The sequence below is a fragment of the Rhinopithecus bieti genome, unplaced genomic scaffold (assembly GCF_001698545.2).
Source record: "Rhinopithecus bieti isolate Rb0 unplaced genomic scaffold, ASM169854v2 scaffold_64503, whole genome shotgun sequence".
Lineage (NCBI taxonomy): Eukaryota > Metazoa > Chordata > Mammalia > Primates > Cercopithecidae > Rhinopithecus > Rhinopithecus bieti.
In genome coordinates this window covers 135,592-157,399 of record NW_016825208.1, presented here as the reverse complement: position 1 = coordinate 157,399, position 21,808 = coordinate 135,592, and the positions used below count along the sequence as shown (strand labels likewise).

At 52.0% G+C, this 21,808-nt stretch overlaps 2 protein-coding genes and 1 long non-coding RNA gene across 23 annotated transcripts; 1 reads left to right on the top strand and 2 right to left on the bottom strand.

The window, feature by feature from the left end:
- Positions 1-1,219: 1,219 nt before the first annotated feature.
- LOC108522587 (uncharacterized) lies at positions 1,220-3,828 on the top strand. 2 transcript variants are annotated; one of them, XR_001883540.1, is made up of 3 exons: positions 1,220-1,425; positions 3,150-3,221; positions 3,431-3,828. It is a non-coding gene; the product is annotated as an uncharacterized LOC108522587 (long non-coding RNA). The 2 variants fall into 2 exon arrangements; XR_001883539.1 differs by lacking the exon at positions 1,220-1,425 and adding an exon at positions 1,436-1,453.
- On the bottom strand, positions 1,278-3,147 carry PSORS1C2 (psoriasis susceptibility 1 candidate 2). The gene is made up of 2 exons (XM_017862911.1): positions 2,772-3,147; positions 1,278-2,048 (listed from the first exon to the last, which is right to left on the bottom strand). Exons 1-2 carry the CDS (start codon positions 2,824-2,826, stop codon positions 1,693-1,695), a joined length of 411 nt encoding a protein of 136 aa, XP_017718400.1. The 5' UTR covers positions 2,827-3,147; the 3' UTR covers positions 1,278-1,692.
- A 2,401-nt stretch (positions 3,829-6,229) lies between the features above and the next one.
- CCHCR1 (coiled-coil alpha-helical rod protein 1) lies at positions 6,230-21,807 on the bottom strand. Of its 20 annotated transcripts, none has more exons than XR_001883538.1 (18): positions 20,952-21,502; positions 20,583-20,649; positions 20,291-20,504; positions 18,348-18,651; positions 14,805-14,968; positions 14,571-14,706; positions 14,301-14,411; positions 13,909-14,058; positions 12,521-12,688; positions 12,309-12,415; positions 9,947-10,059; positions 9,698-9,743; positions 9,415-9,551; positions 9,134-9,322; positions 8,879-9,037; positions 7,064-7,215; positions 6,760-6,931; positions 6,230-6,510 (listed from the first exon to the last, which is right to left on the bottom strand). XR_001883538.1 is itself a non-coding variant. In XM_017862905.1 (18 exons), exons 2-18 carry the CDS (start codon positions 20,596-20,598, stop codon positions 6,386-6,388), a joined length of 2,307 nt encoding a protein of 768 aa, XP_017718394.1. In that variant the 5' UTR covers positions 20,599-20,715; positions 21,730-21,807; the 3' UTR covers positions 6,230-6,385. The 20 variants fall into 20 exon arrangements, 19 of the variants coding, with proteins under 19 accessions (XP_017718394.1, XP_017718380.1, XP_017718382.1 ...); XM_017862905.1 differs by lacking the exon at positions 20,952-21,502 and adding an exon at positions 21,730-21,807 and having other exon boundaries at positions 6,760-6,889; positions 8,936-9,037; positions 12,521-12,631; positions 20,583-20,715; XM_017862891.1 differs by having other exon boundaries at positions 6,760-6,889; positions 8,936-9,037.
- Position 21,808: the final 1 nt, after the last annotated feature.

The window sequence follows — 21,808 nt, the reverse complement described above, 5'->3', positions numbered from 1 at the left end:
GNAGAAGGAAGGAAGGAAGGAAGGAAGGAAGGAAGGAAGGAAGGAAGGAAGGAAGGAAGGAAGGAAGGAAGGAAGGAAGGAAAGAAAGAAAGAAAGAAAGAAAGAAAGAAAGAAAGAAAGAAAGAAAGAAAGAAAGAAAGAAAGAAAGAAAGAAAGAAAGAAAGAAAGAAAGAAAATAAATGCATCTCTTAATGAGATGGGAAGGGGGGAAGGGTTGATTTGTTTCCCATTGACCTTTGGCAGCTCTGGGAAGGGCGCTCTGGTCAGGCCCAGGACAGGCAGGAGATTCTTTCTAGGGAGGGGCACATATTCATCTGGAAAATGATTCCCTTAAAGCTGGTCCTGTCAACACACCCCTGGGAAGGTTTTCATATGCCACCAGGGGTATCCAAGCCATAGGTCATTAAACAGAGATGAAACTTGCCTTCCCATTCTTCAATATTGTGTTCCCAGAAAGGGAGAAATGTGGGCCTGAATGTTACTGTGACTTGCATAGTGATATTTCCAACCCTCCTCCTGCTGAGCCTCATAGCCTTACGTACTGGATATGGGCAAGATAGGAACTCAGATTACTTCCAGGTCTCTGTAAATTTAGGACTGTGAAGAGGGCAACCAAATAGTCAAAAACGTAAGTGTTGGCTGGGGTGGCTCATGCCTGCAATCCCAGCACTTTGGGAGGCCGAGGCGGCTGGATCACGATGTCAGGAGTTCGAGACCAGCCTGGCCAACATGGTGAAACCCCCGTCTCTACTAAAATACAAAAATTAGCCCGGCATGGTGGTGCACACCTGTAATCCCAGTTACTCAGAAGGCTGAGGCAAGAGAATGGCTTGAACCTGGGAGGCGGAGGTTGCAGTGAGCCAAGATCGTGTCATTGCACTCCAACCTGGGCAATAGAGTGAGACTCCGTCTAAAAAAAAAAAAAGGCCAGGCACTGTGGCTCATGCCTGTAATCCCAGCACTTTGGGAGGCCGAGGCGGGTGGATCACAAGGTCAGGAGATCGAGATCATCCTGGCTAACACGGTGAAACCCCGCCTCTACTAAAAACACAAAAAATTAGCTGAGCGTCGTGGCGGGCGCCTGTAGTCCCAGCTACTCGGAGGCTGAGGCAGGAGAATGGCGTGAACACGGGAGGCGGAGCTTGCAGTAAACCGAAATCGCGCCACTGTACTCCAGCCTGGGCGACAGATAGAGACTCCATCTCAAAAACAAACAAACAAACAAACAACAACAAAAAACACTAAATGTTAGTTAAAGAAGCAGCCTAGATTCAGAATTAAGAAAACGTGATTTTTATTTTTCCGTTTCATGGAAGCAACAGCTGTCTACTGATAATTCCTGCCGCCGGCCACCAGGTGGCAGAAGGGAACACAGTACCGCAGCCCTGCCCCAGCGATCGCGCGGGCAGGAAGACGGGGAGGGAGGTAGGTGGGGCCGAGGCCCGGAGGTGAGGTAGGAGAGTAGGCTTAGGCTGTCAGAGGAAAAAACGGGCAATGTGAGGGCTAAGTACGGATCTCAGGAGGGGACAGGAAATATTGAGAACACCACCTTCTGGGTTCAGAATAAAACCGAGGGAATGAGGAAGAGGTTTAAGGAGACGGGCTAAATTGGGAAGAATTCACGGGGAGTCAGGGTGGAGAGGGTGTGGGTGCCTGGAGATGCCTGGGAGCAGAACGGCTGGGGGAACCCCATTATCTGTACTCTTCCCGGGGTGGGTCTAGGTCTGGCTCCTCCTGAGGTCGGTGGTCCACCTCAGGGGCAGGAGGCCAGGGGTTTTCTGGGGGCTGGGGTCCCGCTGGCCAAGGGTCATCAGGCCGGGAAGGTTGAGGAGGATCCGTTCTAGGCGGTTCAGGGGGCCAGACTCCAGTTTCAGGCAGGTCTCTCCAGGGACGACTGGGGCGGGGAGGCGGAGGGTCTTCAAAGAGAGGGGGTGCCCCTGGCCAAGGGTCACCGGGGACTGGGGGGCCCTGAGGCAATGTTGGGGAGCCTGCCTCCTCTCGGTCCTCTGCGGGTGGGTGAGAGGGGTGGTCCTCGCTGCCTGAGATGCCTGTAAAGGAGGAAGGAGGTAAGAGGTGGTGAGGGCTTCTCTCCCCCACCCCAGCCCCAGCCCCAGCCCCAGGAGGAGGAGCCTCTCTAGATGGACACAACCTGAACCGACCCACAAACAGACCAAAAAAGTCCCTCTCAAAGAGCTCTCTGTACGTTTGTAAATACTTAACTGATGATAAAATGTCATGAACCCCTACCCCCGATGGATCTGAACCATTCACTTGACCCACTTTAAACTGACCAGACTTCTCCAAATAAGCTCCATCCACCCCTGGTTGGGGTACCCCACTGACTTTGTCCTCACGCCAATCTACAACCCAAAGTGGGCTACACCTTGGCCCCCGGGCACACAGACCCCAGCTCCTTAACACAAATCCCAGCTCCGAGGAAACTCATCCCCCACGCATTAATCCTGACTGACTTTGCCACATGGAGCCAGCAAACCATTTCTGGTGAGAGCCAAACGCACCTTCTGCACCCCTGAACTCCTGTCCCCCACCCACTGTGTAAGCCATTTCCTGGTGAGAGCCCAACGCACCCTTTGCACCCGTGAACTCCTGTCCCCCACCCACTGTGACAGAAAGCCATTTCTGTGACGCAGACGCACCTCTGCATTCCCCTAATCCCTATCCCCAACCCCATGCGTCCAGTTCACCTCCCCCATCTTGAGCATCCCTCATCTCTCCCTAAACTGCACTCCCTGCCTCTGTTCCCACCTCACCTCTGGCGTGCAGGCAAAGTACCAAGATCCCAAGGAGCTTCCAGTTGAGCATCATGGCTGTGTACTGGCCCCCAAAGCTGGGGTGGGCTGAGTCTGGGTGCCTGGGAACCCCAAGAGGCTTTATAGGGGAGGAGGGGAGGAGGGGCCAGGCCAGTGGCACAGGAATACCATCAGAACAGAACTGGTCAAACCTGTTGGGAAGGCCTGGGCTAATGTGTCACCTCTGAAGATGGCGTCCCTTATTTTAGTCCCCCTGTCCAGGCAGCTGCCCGCTCTCCCTATCATGACCCTGCCCTGCATCACCCCACCCTGGTTTTCACAACCCTCCATCCACACCCTGGAGCAGTCAATACTCACTTGGCATCTCTGTAATCACAGAGATGTCCACCTTCATCCCTTCCAACTATTGGAAGCCAAAGAATGGGAGCAAACCACGCGTTGGGAAGCATGGTAATTACAGGGTTGGGAGGCAGGATGCCTGCGCTGGGGGAGGAGGTGCCTTTCAAACCTGGGATGCAGCTGGGACAGTGTCAGCTACTACCCCAGCCTCCCCACTCACCCACACACTAAAAGCTCCCCCTGGGACTTCGTTCTTTCCTGGGCACTTCCCTTCACCCATGGGATCCAGGCATCCTGCTCTCCAGCATGTCCTTCTTCAGGCATGCAGGGGACCTCCAAGCAATGACATCCAAGAAATTCCATCTGGGAGTCATCCAGGATGACTGCAGAAGAGGAAGGACACAGGAGGATATCCTGGTTCTCTCTTCCCACCCAGAGCTGTTTGCATAAGTCCTGCCAATGGCTCCGGAGGAAGCTGCCAGGCTCCAGCAACCTCAGCCCCTTCCTCCTCCCTCAGGAATCCACCTATCCGCCTCTAAGGGCCTCGGCTCCAACTCTATTGTATCGTCTCCTCCCTCCCATTCTCCTTTTGGTCTCAGCTCCTTGATCTCAGCCTCCCAGAGAGACCTCTAGAATGTTTCCTTCAAGGGCCTTTCTGCCTGGAAGTCTGTTAGCCCTTCAGAAGTAACGTGTCCAAAATAAAATTTGATTCCTCCCAGGTTGTTCCCTGCCTGGTTCGCTACCCCACAGTAAGGGACACCTTCCTATGCAATGGCGTGATCTCGTCTGTTCCCTCCAGGGCTCATGAAGGAAAGAAACCTTCGTTATTCTCCTCCACCATCCACAGCCCATCCTCCTGCAAACCCCTCCATGCCCTGTCCAAACCCAGCCCATCATCCTGAGCCACCATCTCCCGCAAGCCTTTCCAACACCCTTCCAAGTGGCCCCCTTGCTCCCACTCTTTATCCCTCCCCTTCACACAAAATCTGTCCTCCACCAGCAAAGGAGGTCTTAAAATATACATCAGGTGGGCCTGGCATGGCGGCTCGTGCCTGTAATCCCAGCACTTTGGGAGGCAGAGGCGGGCGGATCACCTGAGGTTGGAAGTTCAAGACCAGCCTGACCAACATGGAGAAACCCCGTCTCTACTAAAAATACAAAAATATTAGCCAGGCATGGTGGCAAATACCTGTAATCCCAGTTACCCAAGAGGCTGAGGCAGGAGAATCACTTGAACCCAGGAGGCAGAGGTTGCGGTGAGCTGACATCACACCATTGTACTCTAGCCTGAGCAACAAGAGTGAAACTCCGTATCAAAAAAAAAAAATGTATTATATCAGGCCAGGCGTGGTGGCTCATGCCAGCACTTTGGGAGGCTGACACAGAAGGACTACCTGAGCTCAGGAGTTGTGTGCGCTGCTTCACCTGCAGCAAGACTGTGTTGGCAACACGTGGGAGGCCTACTTGGGGCTGCTGCAGGCCAAGTACACTGATGGGGACGCCCTGGGCCTGAAGCAGTACAGCCGCTGCTGCATGCTGCTGGCCCACGTGGACCTGATCCAGAAGCTGCTCAATCATGACCTCCTGGGGAAGTGACCTTGCTGGACCCACCCACCTGCTGTGCTGACCATGGGCAGTCACTGTCTTGCCCTGAGTTCACTAAACTGAGATGTCAGGGTCCCAGGAACAATTGCTGACCATAGTGTGTGGATGTGTGTACCTCACTCTGGAAGGGACCATCCAGTAAGTCTTTCAGGAAAAAAAATGTACACCAAATCATGTTGCATCTTCCCTTTGGGGAGTGAGGACAGGTTCTCGCTCTCAGGCTGGGGTGCAGTGGTGCGATCACAGCTCACTGTAGCCTTAACCTCTTGGGCTCAAACAATCCTCCCAACTCAGCCTCTGGAGTAACTAGGACCATGGGTGCATGCCACCATGCCCTCCAATGTTTTTTATTTTATTTTTTTCAGACAGAGTCTCGCTCTATCGCCCAGGCTGGAGTGCAGTGGTGCAATCTTGGCTCACTGCAACTTCCGCCTCCCAGTTCAAGCAATTCTCCTGCCTCAGCTTTCCGAGTAGCTGGGACTACAGGCGCCTGCCACCGCACCTGGCTAATTTTTTGTATTTTTAGTGAAGACTGGGTTTCACCGTGTTAGCCAGGATGGTCTCGATCTCCTGACCTTGTGATCCACCCACCTCGGCCTCCCAAAGTGGTGGGATTATAGGTGTGAGCCACCGTGCCCGGCCTTTTATTCTTTATATAGATGGGGTCTCCCTATGTTGGCTAGTCTCTAACCCCTGGCCTCAAGCGATCCGCTCACCTCGGCCTCCCAAAAAAGTGCTGGGATTCAGCTACTCCAGAGGCTGAGGCAGGAGAATTGCTTGAACCTGGGAGGTGGAGGTTGCAGTGAGCCGAGACTGTGCCACTGCACTCCAGCCTGGTAACAAGAGCAAAACTGTCTCAAAAAAAAAAGTGCTGGGACTACAAGCAGGAGCCACAGCATCTGGCTCTCTTCCCTGTTTTTTGTTTTTCTTTTTTTTGATACTGAGTCTTGCTGTCACCCAGATTTAGAGTAAAATCCAAACTTGGTCACATCTTGGCCTCAAAGCAGCGTCCTTGACCATTCCCTACAGAGCCCTCCTGGCCTCCACAGCAGCCCACTTCAGGCAGGCCTCAGCACAACGTCCCTTGCTCAGAGGCCTCTCCCCAGTCAGTTTCTATCACATCATTGTACTATACTTTCTCTTCAAGCACTTGTTTGAAATGATCTTGTTCATCTGTTTAGGTCCTCTGCCCTCTCTCTCCCACTAGGATGTAGGCTCTCAGGGCCCAGGTGGCCCCCGGGCTAATACAGTGCCTGGCTCTGACATTCCTGTTGAATGAGTGAATGTTTCATCTTCCCCACTCCTAGCATTTATCATCTTCCAGAAGAAAAGAGTTTTAAAAGTTGAGAATAAAGAAAAGCAGGAGCTTCCCAAACATTTCCAAAGCTGCCTAGAAAAAGGATTTGAAAAGGTATCACCCAGAGAGAGCTATGGGTGGGACCACTTCTCACATCTCCAAGAGAGATGGCTGCAGGGAGAATTCCCAGATTCCCAGAGATAACATTTCCAAACAATGGCTCCTACGGTAGTCGTCTTTATTTAGAGCAGAATTTAGACTCAGCTGGTGTCCCCCAGGGTGACCCTGGAAGGGGGAAGGGCTCGTCTGTCCCCACCCAATTCTCCAGGATCCTCCCAGCCCCCAGGCTGGCTTTCCCTGGGCTCTCAGCTGCTTAGCTGCTCATCTGGGGATTGGAGCTGGAGCATCTGTCAAGGTTGTCTCCTTGACAAACAGCTTCCTCTTTGGAAATGGCTTCACTCAAGCCCTGCAGGTCATCGAGCAGGACAGAGAGGGACCCTGGGAAGGAAGATAGCAGGAGATGAGCACCAGACAAGGGGAGGTGCTCGTGGTTACAGAGGAAACAGGGCTGACACAGGAAATGAGGACTGGGAGAGAGGAGGCTCTTTGGTCCAAGCTGGGCATCGCTAAAAGAGGTTAAGGGCCTCGCAGGATCACAGAGAACACCACTCATCACGCAAGAGTCTGGAGAGGAGATTGCTGAAGTGCACCCATTTGCCCCTTGTCCCTTTGTGCTTGGCCCAAGACCTTTTATGGATTCCCTGGTGGGTACTGCTGCTGCTACAGGTACGGATGCTGAACACTCTGGAGGCCTGGGGCTGGACACCACAGATTTCTTCTTATCCAGTAGGGAAGGAAGAACTGCCAACAGTCGCTGCTGCTTGTAACGGGAGAGGAGACCCTCCTGCTGCAAGGTGGCCTGGGAAGGAGAGGGTTAAACGCCACCTAGCCCGGGTAGAACCTCCCTCACCATCCTCTTTCCACACCTCTAGCCCAGGAACCAGCCCAGGATGGGCCCTAGTGTCTGCCTGTCTGCCGTCCTGTCTCCTACCAGCATGAGGTTCTTATCCCTCTCCAGCTCCTGCAAGCGCCAGGCCAGTCGCTGCCCCTCCTCCTTCCGGGCCTCCTCCTGCAGACGCCTGAGTTCCTGGCTCCGCTCCTTTTCCTGGGCGGCTCTGCGCTGAATCTGGCGCAAGGAGACCACTACAGAGAGGCCAAGGCACAGGGGAGGCAGGTGTGGGTCAGGCCAGAGGCAGCCAGGCACCATGAAGACAGGAACAAACGCTGGGTCACCAACTCTGTGACTTGTGGGGGCTGTTCTGCTCTGTGGATCTGTCTCCTCTGTACAGTTGGAGGGGTGGGCTGATGCTCTAGGAGCCTAGGAATCTGAACCTAAGTATCTTCCTCATCCCTGAACCATCCTGGAGTTCCGCAGGGGAAATCTGAATATGAACTGAGTTAGATTTTGTGCAATTAGTGCTCCTTGTCTTAAAGTGTGATGATTGCAGCTATATAGGAGAATTTACTGGCTTTGGGAGATGCAGCTGAACAACTTACGTTTACAACTTACTTACGTTTACAACTTACTTAAATGGTCAGGCGCGGTGGCTCACGCCTATAATCCCAGCACCTTGGGAGGCCGAGGCAGGTAGATTACAGGTCAAGAGATCGAGACCATCCTGGCCAACATGGTGAAACCCCGTCTCTACTAAAAATACAAAACTTAGCTGGGTGTGGTGGTGGGCGCCTGTAATCCCAGCTACTCAGGAGGCTGAGCCAGGAGAATGACTTGAACCCAGGAGGCGGAGGTTACAGTGAGCAAAGATCATGCCACTGCACTCCAGCCTGGTGACAGAGGAAGGCTCTGTCTCAAAAAAAAAAAAAAAAAAAATTAAATTACAACTTAAAGTGATTCAAAAGATGTACAAATATGCGTGTACAGAGAAGAGACCAAATGTGGCAAATGTTAACTGCTATATTTAGAGAAGATATATTCATTATACAATTCTTTTTTAGACACACGGTCTTTCTCTATTGCCCACGCTGGAGTGCAGTGGCACAGTCTCGGCTCACTGCAGCCTCCACCTCCCAGGTTCATGTGATCTTCCCACATCAGCCTCCCAAGTAAGCTCAGGCTACAGGTGCCCACCGCCATGCCTGGCTAATTTTTGTAATTTTTTTTTAAGAGATGGGAGTCTATGTTGCCCAGGCTGATCTTGAACTCCTAGGCTCAAGCAATCCTCCTGCCTTGGTCTCCCAAAGTGCTGGGATTACATGTGTGAGCCACCGCGCCGGCCACAATTCTTTTAACTTCTTTAGGTGTGTGAAATTTTTGCTAGGGGGTAATTGCTGGTGTTAGACATCTGGAAGGTGGTGGCCTCTGTGAAGGGGTATGACTGGAAGGGGTACAGGAGGGTCCTGAGCTGGTCATATGCTCTTTATTTTTTTTTTTTTTGAGACTGAGTTTTGCTCTCCAGGCTGGAGTGCTATGGTGTGATCTCAGCTCACTGCAACCTCCGCCGCCCGGGTTCAAGCCATTCCCCTGCCTCAGTCTCCCAAGTAGCTGGGCTTACAGGCACACACCACCACACCCAGCTAATTTTTGTAATTTTAGTAGAGATGGGGTTTCACTGTGTTGGCCAGGCTGGTCTCAAACTTCTGACCTCAGGTGATACACCTGCCTTGGCCTCCCAAAGTGCTGGGATTACAGGCGTGAGCCACCGCGCCTGGTCATATGCTGTTTCTTAACCTGGTGCTGGCTACATGGGTGTGTTCATGAAGTGAGAAATCATCTGTGCTATTCATGGATACCTTCATTACTTCCTGTAATGAAGCTTTGAAAAAACTTTGAGGGGAAAATAATAACCTATGTCTTAACACTTCCTTCTTCCTGGAAGGCCCTATCCACGCTGGCAAGGCTCACCGGCCTTGGCATGCTCCCTCCGAGCCTCGTTCAGCCTCCTCTCTGTGTCTGAGAGTTGCTCCCGCAGCCGAGTTTCCACTTCAGCCACCTTCTCTTGCAGGGCTGGGGTGAAAGTGCAGATGGGGCGTATCAGCAGGAGCTTTGATTTGCAATTCCCACGCCACCGTCCAAGGGAAGCACCCCTTTCCCTCTCGACACCTTGCCTGTAGAGGTCCTGCTGCTGGGTCAGCTCCTGCCGCAGACTGGCAGCCTCCTCTGTGCTCTCCTGCTGGCCCTGGCGTGCCACCTCCAGCTGCAGCCCCAAGCTAGCCAGGGACTCCTGGGTCTGCTGCAGCTCCTGCTCCAACTGCTGAGCCACCTTGCTCAGCTGCTGCCGCTCTGCCTCCCCTAAAAGGAGGGGGTGCTGGGTCAGGCCTCTCCTAGCACCCTAGACACCGGGTCTTTCCTCATCCTCTCCACCCCCTGGCAACCAGGTGTACCTTGTTCCCGAGCCCGGCCCACCTCCTGCTGAATGAGGCGGGCACTCAGCTGCAGTTCTGCATCCAGGCGGTTCCGTTCTTCCCGCAGCTGCTGCAACTCAAGGCTCATGTCTGTGACTGGTGGTGGTAGGGGACAGCTGGGACGGGGAAGAGAAACAGAGTCAGGAGAAATCACCCAGCTGCCTGACCCCAAAGCCCCCATCCCACCTTAGTTCTCATGGTTTTAGGGGTCCCAGTAGCCAATACCCTAAAGCCCATCCACCTCAAAGTGCCCAAACTTCACCTCTCCTGGCGCAGCTGAGCAAGGGCAAGCTTTCGAGCAGTCAGGCCTGGGAGGGAAAAGGCAGGGAGAAAAAGAGATGAAGTTTGCATGGGAGAAAGTGAGGGACAGAGAGTAAGGAAAAAAGAGATGCAAGGGCTGGTGAAAGGAGGAAGGTGAAAGGATGTGGGATCACAGAGAGCTGGGTCAGGAAGAAGAAAGTCCGAGCTGGTGGGGCAGGGGCAGGACGTGGCTCGCAGTTGCCCTACGCACCCCGAATGGTGTGGACCTTGCGGACAGCATAGCTGAGTCGGTTGTTGAGGCTGGGAAGCCGGGCAGCAGCCTCTTCCACCTTAGCCATGGTGCTCTCGAGCCAGATCTGAGAGCTGGAGAGGGCACAGGTCATTGACCCTCCACGCCTCCCCTCATTCCCAAAGGACTTGCTGTGCCTAGTATAGACAACTCCCTCTAATCCTGTCCTGTTACACAAGTAAAGAACGCACAGCTTCCATCAATTATCTAAAGGGCCCTTGCCCCAAGAATGCATTAAATGACTATCTTTTAAAGCAACCTGTTAAGCTTATTTCTCACAACCTGTGTTTCACTCACTATTGTGCATCAAAGAGTAAAGTTATCCTCTCTGGCCAGAGGCTCCTGCCTGTAATCCCAGCACTTTGGGAGGCCGAGGCGGGTGGATCACCTGAAGTCAGGAATTGGAGACTAGCCTGGCCAACATGGTGAAACTCTGTCTCCACTAAAAACACAAAAATTAGCCGGGCATGGTGGCTTATGCCTGTAATCCCAGCTACTCCGGAGGCTGAGGTACGAGAATCACTTGAACCTAGGAGGTGAAGGTTGCAGTGAGCCAAGATGGTGCCCCTGCCCTCAAGCCTGGGCAACAGAGTGAGACTCTATCTCAAAAAAACAAAACAAAATAAAGTTATCCTCTCCAAGCCCAGGAGTGTTGATTTAGCACCAATGACGGGCAGACCCACGTGCTTTGCCAGCTGGCTGTGCCAAAAGTAGGACCAACCTGGCTCATGAAAACTGAGCAGCTTAAACAGACCCCAGGAGGAGGCCAAGGAGTGTCTAGGGCCTGCTTGGGGTTTCCTCAGGAGAGTCCAGGTCTGCACCCACAGAAAAACACATGATGATGAAGGCTTGCAGCTGCATCCCCAGCAGCACAGCAAAGTTCACTTTGATCTGGAAATTGTTCAAGTAGATGCTTCCAACACCTATGGCAGCTTGTATTAAAGTCTCCAATTACCTAGAGACAATCTAATAAACCCAGCAACAATCCGAGTTTGGACTGCTTTAAGCCTGGAGGGCTTTTGGCAATGCATCATTACACAGACCATTTCTGTGATCGCCTGGTACCAAAGTCAAACCCTGTCCGCAGCACATCCTTCTGTTCTCCTGGAGGTAGGGGACACACGCAAAGGATTGAACCTAGGTGGTAGGTCATCATAACTAGTGTAATTCCATGCAAGTGTGAAATGTTTCATAATTTTTTAAGCTGAATTAGTCCCCAAGGTACAAATCCAAGAGAAGGAAGTGGTGGGCAAGGACTCATCCTGCATCTTAATTTCGCTAAACCAAAAATTATCTTTATCTAAATTAACCCATCAAGAAGAGCCTCATGATAACAATAAACATTTACAAGCCAGACACTGTGCTAAGAACTACCTGCCTTGGGTATCTCAATGTCCAAGGCTGAGGGGAAGTCATCACCAGCACAAAGAAGCTTTGCTGTTTCCTTAGAAGTTTTTCCGAAGGTTGTAGAACAATTGTTGGTAATGAAACAACTAGGAAGTTGGTATGAGAGACAAAGGCTGGCAATTGATTTAGAAGGAAACTAACTGGCTTACATTTTAGATGGAATAGTAAGCAAGTAAGTATATAGCTTTAAATAAACAGACTAGGCCGGGCACGGTGGCTCACACCCGTAATTCCAGCACTTTGGGAGGGTGAGGTGGGTGGCTCACCTGAGGTCAGGAGTTCAAGACCAGCCTGGCCAACATGGTGAAATCCTGTCTCTACTAAAAATACAAAAACTAGCTGGGCGTGGTGGCGGATGCCTGTAATCCCAGCTACTCAGGAGGCTGAGGCAGGAGAATCACTTGAACCAGGGAAGTGAGGTTGCAGTGAGCCAAGACTGCACCACTACACTCCAGCCTGGGTGACACAGACTCCGTCTCAAAATAAATAAATAAATAAATAAAAAGACTAAATTTTTCTCCAGTGAAACAGAGAATGCCTGTAAAATTTTAGACAAGGAAAGGACGATGAAGTGTCTACACTCTCCATCCTTGAACAATGCTGCAAGTGAAGACCCTCCCTGGTGCTCTATTTAGCTCAAGCCATTACTAGACTGAACTGCAGGAGGAAGCAAGGCCTCACCTCCAGCCCAACATGCAGTGGGGAGTTCAAGACAAGCAATCAGGTGTGAATGCAGAGGGGGCTGCCGCAGAAGAGAAACGAACACAGGAACATTGATAGGGCTAAATTTGCCCAGTCCTGTAGCCTCCAGTGGCCAGCTTTCCAGCCACTCTTGCCTGAGGCTCCTCAGCAACAAGGTGCCCAGGAAGCTAAGGTGGCAGAAACACTACTCCACCAGCCCCTCCATCCCTGATACCTGCTGATGGCATTGACCACAAGCCTCAGCTGCTCCTCGGCTGAGGTTGTCTGCTGCTGCCACTGGCGCCTGGCCTCCTGAGCACGGCTCAGCTCCAACTGCAGGCCCTGGGGAGGATGCAGCAAAGGACAGGGGCTCTCCCTAAGTCCTGGCTGAAGGCCTGGACCAGGGCTCCCTTGCCCTCCCCGAGTCTCTACTAGGCTGACACCAACCCTGGAACCCATCCGCTCCACCTCCACCTCTGCGGCTTTGTCCTGCAGGGATCGCTGCAGAATGGCCTGCTCCTGGCTCTGGGCTGTTACTTGTTCCTGGAGTGAGGTCACCTGGGGGAGGAGATGGAGCTGGGCAGGGGCCTCTAGAGCTAGAAGCTGAGGGAGGCACTAGAAGCAAAGTGGCAGGTGCAGAGAATGTCATGCAGGGGCCAGGCATGGTGGCTCACACCTGGAATCCCAACACTTTGGGAGGCCGAGGCAGATCACTTGAGGTCAGGAGTTCAAGACCAGCCTGGCCAACATGGTGAAACACTATCTGTACTAAAAATACAAAAATCAGCTGAGCATGGTGGCATGTGCCTGTAATCCCAGTTACTTGGGAGGCTGAGGCAGGAGAATCACTTGAACCCGGGCGACAGAGGTTGCAGTGAGCCAAGATCACGCCACTGCACTCCAGCCTGGGTGACAGAGCGAGACTCCTTCTCAAAAAGAGAAAGAAAAAGAACCAGTGCCATGCAAGGTGACAGAAGCTTAGGTTCCTGAGAATAGAATCTGAGTCCAGTGTTCCTTCCATGTTCCACGTTCCATGTGCCCACTTGAACATGGGAATAGCCCTTGACCCACCCCACAGGACCCACCAACTGACCATGCCACCCTCCTCAGATGCTGTCACCTCCTCAGAGAGGCTGTTCCTGACCGTCCTACCTGAGGCTGACCCACCCCCCCAGTCTCTCTGTCACATTATCTTTTCAATCTTTCTTGCTACTTTCTTTTTTTTTTTGAGACAGGATCTCGCTTTGTCACCCAGGCTAGAGTGCAGTGGTGGGATCACAGCTCACTGGGGCCTCGACCTACCAGGCTCAGGTGATCCTCCCACCTCAGCCTCCAGAGTAGCTAGGACTACAGGAATGAGCCATCATGCCTGGCTAATTTTTTGTATTTTTAGTAGAAACTGGATTGCACATGTTGCCCAGGCTGGTATCAAACTCCTGACCTCAAGTGATCCACCTGCATCGGTCTCCCAGACTGCTGGCATTTTACTTGGCTGGGCACGGTGGCTCATACCGGTAATCCCATCACTTTGGGAGGCTGAGGCAGGCGAATCATCTGAGGTCAGGAGTTTGAGACCAGTGTTGGCACTACAGGCGTGAGCCACTGCACCCAGCTTGAATCTTTCTATATAGCTCATATAATTACTCAACATTATCTGTTTACTTGCGTGTTCTGTGTCTCTGCTCTAGAATGCAAGCTCCACATTTCGGTTTTGTTCAGGGCTGTGTACCCAGCATGTGGCAATCACTCAATAAACATTGGTTGAATGGATGCCACTCTTATGGAAGGAGCAAGGTGCTGGGAGGGAATACCGGAAGAAAAGAGAGTGCAGTGACCTGTCCCTTCAGCTGCTTAACAGAGTCGCTGTGTTCCAGCTCCTGGGCCTTTAGCTGCACCATGAGGGCAAACACCTTCTCCCGCCAGCGGTTCAGCAGGGACTGGCACTTCCTGGTAAACTCAGGCTCCAGGGAATCTGAAGGTTGAACCTGAGGGAGAAGGAGCGGGAGGGAAGTGTGGGCTCCTGGGGGAGGAGAGGAAGGAGGTGGCATCTTTGTTTCTCCTCTGTCCTGCCCGGGCAACATGAGCTATAGCAGGAGGAGTTCACAGGAAGAAAGAGATCCAAGCAGGTTCCGGGACACATCGAACCCTCCCAACCACAGGGAGGAGGGTAGGGGACAGTAGGTGTAGGATGCGGCTGAGGGTGTGGGATCTGGGGGTCGGGCCATACCTTCCTAGTTAGCTCCTCCTCCTGCAGGGCGAGGATGTGTGTGAGGCTCTGCACCCGCACCTGCAGCAGCTCCACGGTGGCGTGCAGGCCATCCCGGTCCTCCTGCAAGTGCTGCGGGTGGAGAGAAGCAGCCCCTCTGTAGGGCCTCCATGCCGCCTCGGGTACCACTTTCTTTCCTGAGGGCTGTGCTCTACACGCTCCTCCAAGGGCCACACTTGCCCCCCAACCTGATCCCCAAGTCCCCACACAGATGCACTCCTGCACACTCACCTGCATGTTTTCCAGAAACTTCTGTCGCTCCAGTTCCCATGTCTGGCTGTGGACCTCAGGAGGGACTTGTTCCCCAACATATTTTCTTAGATTCTCAACCAGGGTCACCTGAGCCTCCAAGTCTTCCTGGGTCTTGCTAGGGTTGGGGTGGGAATGGGACAGCCATCAGTGGGGCACCCTGCAGACCCACCACATCACCAACTGCCGGGCCCCTGTCGGCATACGCCCACCTACCTCAGCTGCTTCCGAAGCAGCTCGGCCTCCCTCTGAGCCTCGGCCAGCTCCTTGGCTTCCCCTGCTCTCCTGGTTTCCAGACTACTCAAAGACTTCTCCAAGCCCTCGGCCTTGCTGGTCAAACTGGAAAGAGCCTCCTGGTGAGCCTGTGTCAAAGAGGACAGCTGCGGAAAGAAGAGGGGGCTCAGCAGGGGCTCGACCCCACATGGAGGCCTTCCTTGTTCCCTTCATTCCCACTTTCTGTGACCTTAGAGAATGACCAAACCAATCACCCAATTGCGCATAGCAAATGGAGAGCTGGTAACTCACTCTGCAGTTGTCCCACAACCCATCGGGAGTTCTTGTCCGATCTCCCCCAAAACATATCTTCACTTCTCTCTGTCTCCGTCTCCACTGCCACCAACCCAAGGTAAGCTACCCTCATCTTTTGCCTGGGCAACAGTGACCATCTCCTAACTAGTCTTTACAAACCCTCAGTGGCTTCTCACAGCATTCACAGCAAAACCCAGGCATCTCTCCACACCTGCAGGCCGGGGGACCCGGCCTCTTCCTGCCTCCTGAGTTCACCCTGGAGGCTCTCCCAGTGCTCCCCGCTCTAGCCACAGGAAGTCTGCTGAGAACCAGCCAGCGGCCCCTCCTTGCTCCACAGACCCCAGGTGATAGCCCCTCCTCAGGGTGGCTTCGCTGGGCCTAATAACCCTCACCACCCTACTCTGCCCCATCAACTGCTCACATCCTCCTGAGTACTTAGCATTGACCATATCTTGCTTATGTGTATGTGTTACTATCTGTCAGACCACACCGGAAGGAAAGCTCCAGGAAAGGAGGAATTTTATGTCTTTTGCTCATGGCACCTCAAAGGGTTGCAAGGGTGTCAGAGCCACCAACAGTCATGGGATGGACTGGGAAGGAGGGCAAAGTGGCCACCCTGCTTCCTTGTCTGCCTCCTCTAGCCCTGTCTCCATACAACAATAAAGTTAATTTGGGGGATATAAATGACAAAACTTTTTAGACATAAAATACAAATCTAATCATGTCATTTCCCTGCCTAAAACCTTTCAACAGTTGCTTATCTCTTAAAATAACAATTTTGTTTTCTTTTTGTTATTTTGGAGATGGAGTTTCACTTTGTTGCTCAGACTAAGTGCAATGGCACGATCTCAGCTCACTGCAAATGCTGCCTCCCAGGTTCAAGCGATTCTCCTGCCTCACCCTCCCGAGTAGCTGAGATTACAGGCATGAGCCACCACGCCCAGCTAATTTTTGTACTTTTAGTAGAGATGAGGTTTCACCATGTTGGCAGGGCTGGTCTCGAACTCCTGACCTCAAGTGATCCACCCGCCTCAGCTTCCCAAAGTGCTGGGATTACACATGTGAGCAACCATGCCCAGCCCTAATTTAATAAAATAGAGATGGGGGCTCACTTTGTTGCCCAGGCTGGTCTCCAAACTCCTGGGCTCAAGTGATCCTTCCACCTTAACCTCCCACAGTACTAGGATTACAAGTATGAGCCACCGCGCCCAGCCTGCTCATTGCTCTTAAGGGAAAGTAGCAAGTTCTGAAGTGGCCAAGGCCTTGTGCCCTGGGTCCTGTGCTCTGCAGCACACTCAGCTCCCCTGATCTCTGTGCTCCAGCCTTCTGGCCTCCGCCTGTCCCCGCCTCCACCGGTTGTCCTGGCGAGTGTCCTCCAGCAACCATTGGACCTCACACGCCTATTCACTGGCCAACTCCTATTCAACACAAATGGTAGCTTGTTGTTTGTTTTTTTTTAGTCTCGCTCTGCTGCCCAGGCTGGAGTGTGGTGATCTCAGCTCACTGTAACCTCTGTCTCCCAGGTTCAAGCAATTCTCCTGCCTCAGCCTCCCAAGAAGCTGGGGCATTACAGGCGCCCACCGCCATACCCGGCTAATTTCTGTATTTTTTGTAGAGACTGGGTTTCTTCATGTTGGCCAGGCTGGTCGTGAACTCCTGGCCTCAAGTGATCCTGCCCACCTCAGCCTCCCAAAATGCTGGGATTACAGGCATGAGCCACTGTGCCCAGCCTAGCTTCTTGTTTCTAAGTTTTTTTCATGAATCTCCTTTGTCCACTTTCTGACTGGATTGCTGGTGTTTCCCTTACCAATTTCTTTTTTTTTTTTTTTTTTGAGACAGAGTCTCGCTCTGTCACCCAGGCTGGAGTGCAGTGGCCGGATCTCAGCTCACTGCAAGCTCCGCCTCCCGGGTTCACGCCATTATCCTGCCTCAGCCTCCGAGTAGCTGGGACTACAGGCGCCCGCCACCTCGCCCGGCTAGTTTTTTTGTATTTTTTAGTAGAGACGGGGTTTCACCGTGTTAGCCAGAATGGTCTCGATCTCCTGACCTCGTGATCCGCCCGTCTCGGCCTCCCAAAGTGCTGGGATTACAGGCTTGAGCCACCGCGCCCGGCCTCCCTTACCAATTTCTAGGCACACATTTTATATTAGGGATATTACCCTTTTCTTGTGATCTGAGCTATAAATACAGCTTTTTTTTTTTTTTTCTCCTGCCATTCCTAATGTTCATGTTATAAAGTCAATGGATCAATCTTTTCCTTTGCAGCTTCTAGATTTTGAATTTTGACTCACAGGTAGAAAGGCCTTGCCCACTACAAGGTTATAAAGGATTTCTCCCTTGTTTTCTCCCAGTTCCTTTTTTATTTTATTTTTTGAGACTGAGTCTTGCTCTGTTGCCCAGGCTGGAGTGCAATGGCACGATTTTGGCTCACTGCAACCTCCATCTCCCAGGCTCAAGTGATTCTCCTGCCTCGGCCTCCTGAGTAGCTGGGATTATAGGTGTGCACCACCATGCCTGGTGAATTTTTGTATTTTTAGTAGAGATGGGGTTTCACCATGTTGGCCAGGCTGGTCTTGAACTCCTGACCTTGTGATCCACCTGCTTCGGCCTCCCAAAATGTTGGGATTATAGGCGTGAGCCACTGCGCCCGGCCCTGTGGTTTCTTTCCTTGACATGTCAAATGGTTACAGTGGCCTTCCCTGAACCCCAGACTAAGTTAGTGCTCTCTAGTCCTTCTCCTTCAAGGCACTCCTCCTGATTGGAATTATGATTAAATTAAAAGTGGATGTGTGTATCCCCCATGAGGCTGTCAGTTCCATCCATGAAGGCAGGATTCAGGCTAATTTGGTCACTGAGTCTCAGAGATGGCAAAGAGTAAGCACACCATAGCCCCCTTATATCCACCTTCCTCACTGCCCTCCACAATACCCCCGATGAATTGGTACCCGGAGTAAAGCAGGGAAGGAAACTACTTCCTACTAGAAAAGGAAGCAGGGCTTCGAGTCGTGGGAGGCCACCTGAGTCTTGGGGGGAAAAGTGCAACCTGAATTAAGATCAAAATACCCAAATTCTCCATCTTTCTAGGTCATGTGTGTTTCTTTTCACCAAAGGTCTCATCACTCCACTACTCACTACTCATGGACGGTCTTTTCTGCAATACCTGTTCTTTGCTTGGAAGCTACTGCCCAGCTCTCCGTTATGAATTTAAATCCTTCCCACCCCTGCATTCACCTGCTCTTGGTGCAGCCTCTGAACCTCTTCCAGCTCGCGCTGGCTCCCCTCTTCCAAGTTCTTCCGGACGACCTCAGCCCCAGCCAAAGCAGCACGCAGGCCCTCAGCCTCAGCTCGGCCAGCCTTCTCCGCCTGTGCCAGAGCCTCCAGCTCCATGGCCTGGGCCTCTAGCCTCATCTTCTGCTGCAGTGAGGTCTCCCGCAGGAGCCGGACCTCCTCCTCCAGCCGCCGCAGTTCTTGCAACTGCCGAGCGATCACCTCAGCCTGCTGGCTCAGGGCCTGTGATCCCTGCAGCTCCCAGGACCTTCAAAGACAGGTTAGTGCAGGTGAGACTTGTCTCCAGTGCTGGAAGGATAGTTGAGTGCGTAAACATAGCCAGAAGGAAAAGAGGACCTCTCTGCCCCCGTGTGGGGAGGTGAAGGGGGTGCTAAAGCTAGGCTATGGGGATGTCTGCATTGACATCATCATCATTCATCAAAGCCCTATTGAGCATGTTAAGTCCAATGCCTGGACTCACAGGACCTAAAGTCTGGCTGAGATCATGGAACATGATCTCCCTAGAGAGAGCTACATACAGGCAGATTCAACATCAAATGTGTATATCATTAGGCCACACATTCTTTTTGTTTTTTGGTGTTTTTTTGTCTTATTTATTTTTTATTTTTAGGCCACACATTTTAAGTGGAAAGGTTGGAAGAACAGAGACTTCTCAATTCTGATTTAAGGGCAAGAAGTTTGAGGGAGGAATGGGCATAGAGAGAGCTGAGCTTCCAGTATCAACATGGTGAGGCCAGGTGCTAGTTAAAATGCATTTATTGAGTGTTAGGTATACTTTATGAGGAGTCTGAGAGAACAGTACATAAATAACATAGTGCCAGCCTTTGGAGACATTGTCTACCAACATCACGTGAGGTTTAATCCAGCTTGGAACATGGCTCCTGAGGCAGCTGTCTCTCTGACACCCAGGACCACAGGAGATTGTTGTTGTTTTTAGAGACAGGGTATCACTGTGTCACCCAGGCCTCAATGCAGTGGCTGGATCATAGGTCACTGCAGCCTTGAACTCCTGAGCTCAAGCGATCCTACCACCTTAGCCTCCTGAGTAGCTGGGACTACAAATGCACGTCACCACAGCCAGCTAATTATTTTCTGCGGAGACGAAGTCTCGCTTTGTTGCCCGGGCTGGTCTTGAACTTCTGGGCTCAAGTGATCCTCCTGCCTCAGCTCCCAAAGTGCTAGGAGTATAGGTGTGAGCCACCGTACCTGGCCTTTTCTTTATTTTATTTATTTATTTGTTTTTAAGTATCAGGGATCTGTAGGCTAGGGAAATTAAGTGACTTGCCAAATGTCCTCTAGCTGGTAGCCAAACTAGAAATAGAGTCTCTGTCTCCTGACACCCAGTCTAGTACTCCTTCTTCTTCTTCATGCTGCTGCTTCTAATGTAATCCTACTCTGGAGCAAAATGGCAGAATGATATCCCAGTACATCTGGGAAGACACATGAAACAACAAGAATAAGAATGTTTACAGACAATACGACAGCATGGCCAGCTCCCATAGCATGTCCTCTGTAAAGGCTTTCTTTCATCAGAATGAACCCACACTGCCACAGTGCTGGGTCTCTACTTCTAGTTTGCACTTCTTCATCTTGCCTCATACTATGCTTTACCATCAGTTGATGGTCAATCTATCTCCCCTCTTAGGATTTTAGATTCCTTATTAATTACAAATTTAAGTCAGGATTTGTCTTATTCATTATTGTTATCCTCATCCCTAGCACCTAGCACACTGCTTTATTATCTAGGCACTGTAGGAACTAATAATTGCTTACATAAAAATGAGTACGTTCTGGAAACTAGGGCCGAAATAGGGTAAGGAGTTTATTCCAGTGAAGAAGGATCACTAGCAAGCCAGCCTGAGAAAACGGCGAGGATGGACCCCTACCTGCCTCTCCGCCCTGGCTCCTGCCTGTCATTGGAAACATCCTGTTCCCACATGGTCACTTGAGGTCTCTGGGTGTCTAGTCGCCTCTCTGAGACATCTTGATGGCCTGGGGGTTGGACCAGGGGAATGTCTGAGAGCCAGGTGGGAGCCATTCTCCGCAGAGTTGAAAGGGGCCGAGCTTGAAAATGGGAGGGAGGAATCAGCCCAGTGGAATCTGAAGAATTACAAAACCAAAGATAGTCAGTTTCCCAGGCAGAGACAACCACCACTCCCCTTGTCTGGTCCCACTGACCTGAAGGTGGAAACATCTCCACATTATTTGAAGGCTCTAGATTCTGTCTCCAGCCATCTATGTTCCCCTGGACAATAGGAGAAACAAAGACACTCCAATTCAATTTTCAGGCCACCTTCCAAAGAGAAAGCCCCTACAATAACAAAGTCATAATTCTTGAATTACAGCCAGGTCCACCCGATGCTCAGCTCTTTTCCTACTTCCCCAAAGAAGTAGGAGATACCCCAAATTCACTTGCTTGTCTCAACCTGGTTCCTCATGGAACCCAGGCAACTAACTATCAAGTGGAGAGAATTTACTGAAAAAGACAGACCGAGAGAGGCTCTGAGGCTTTACTCATACTTTCAGGATTCTGGGCAGTGCCTTTACCCTCCTCCTTAAGTTTCTATGGTCCCTGCTGCCCCTGGCCAGAGATGAGAAAGGAGGTACACAGTGCAGGGGTCTTGAGCGCCATCTCCAGAGTTCTCTCCATGGCTCAGCAAGGCCTGGGGGAATCCCATCCAGACACCACCAGGCCATGACTCTTGGGTCCTTCCCTATTAAAGTGCTGGCCCAAGGCCTGGCCCCAGCTGAATGTGGCCACATGCAGGGCTAGACCCTTCCCAAGACCTTGGGAATCCAAGCAGCCTAGATCCCCAGGCAGAAAAGCCAGCGTCCTGACATCTCATCCAAATCTTTCCTGCGGCTGTCCTCTCAGCTTCTCTCTACTATCCCCTCAGCTTCCATGCCTGCCGCCCGCCTCCTCTTTCTCGAGTCCTAACACACAGTGGGCACTTTAAGACCTTCCTCCCACCCTCATTAATCTATTTTTTACCCGAAACTGGGATCCCTACTCCCGTCCCTTTTTACATTTTAATCTACTTTTTTCTGAAGGAATTGTTCTGGTCCTCACCCTCACCCCATCTCTTAATAGTCTGCTCTCGCCCCCTGTACGCTAGCCGGCTCTGCTCCCCCCCCCCACCACTGCTCCCCTAGATACCCGAGGCTTCACCCAGTTGGCCCCTGAGCTCTAAGGCTGTTCTGATCTCTTCATCTGTCCCTTCACCTGGCCCCTGTTCCCCCTTCCTCTTTGGACCCCTTGAACCCTCCCAGCACCCCCGCTCAGCCCCTTCCCGCCCCCAACCGACTCTTCCCGAACGTCACTTACCCACCGCCAGAACCCCTACTGCGCCTTGACCGCACCCCCTACGCCTCGCTCCCGGCCCCGCCTCTGCCTCGGCCTCTGA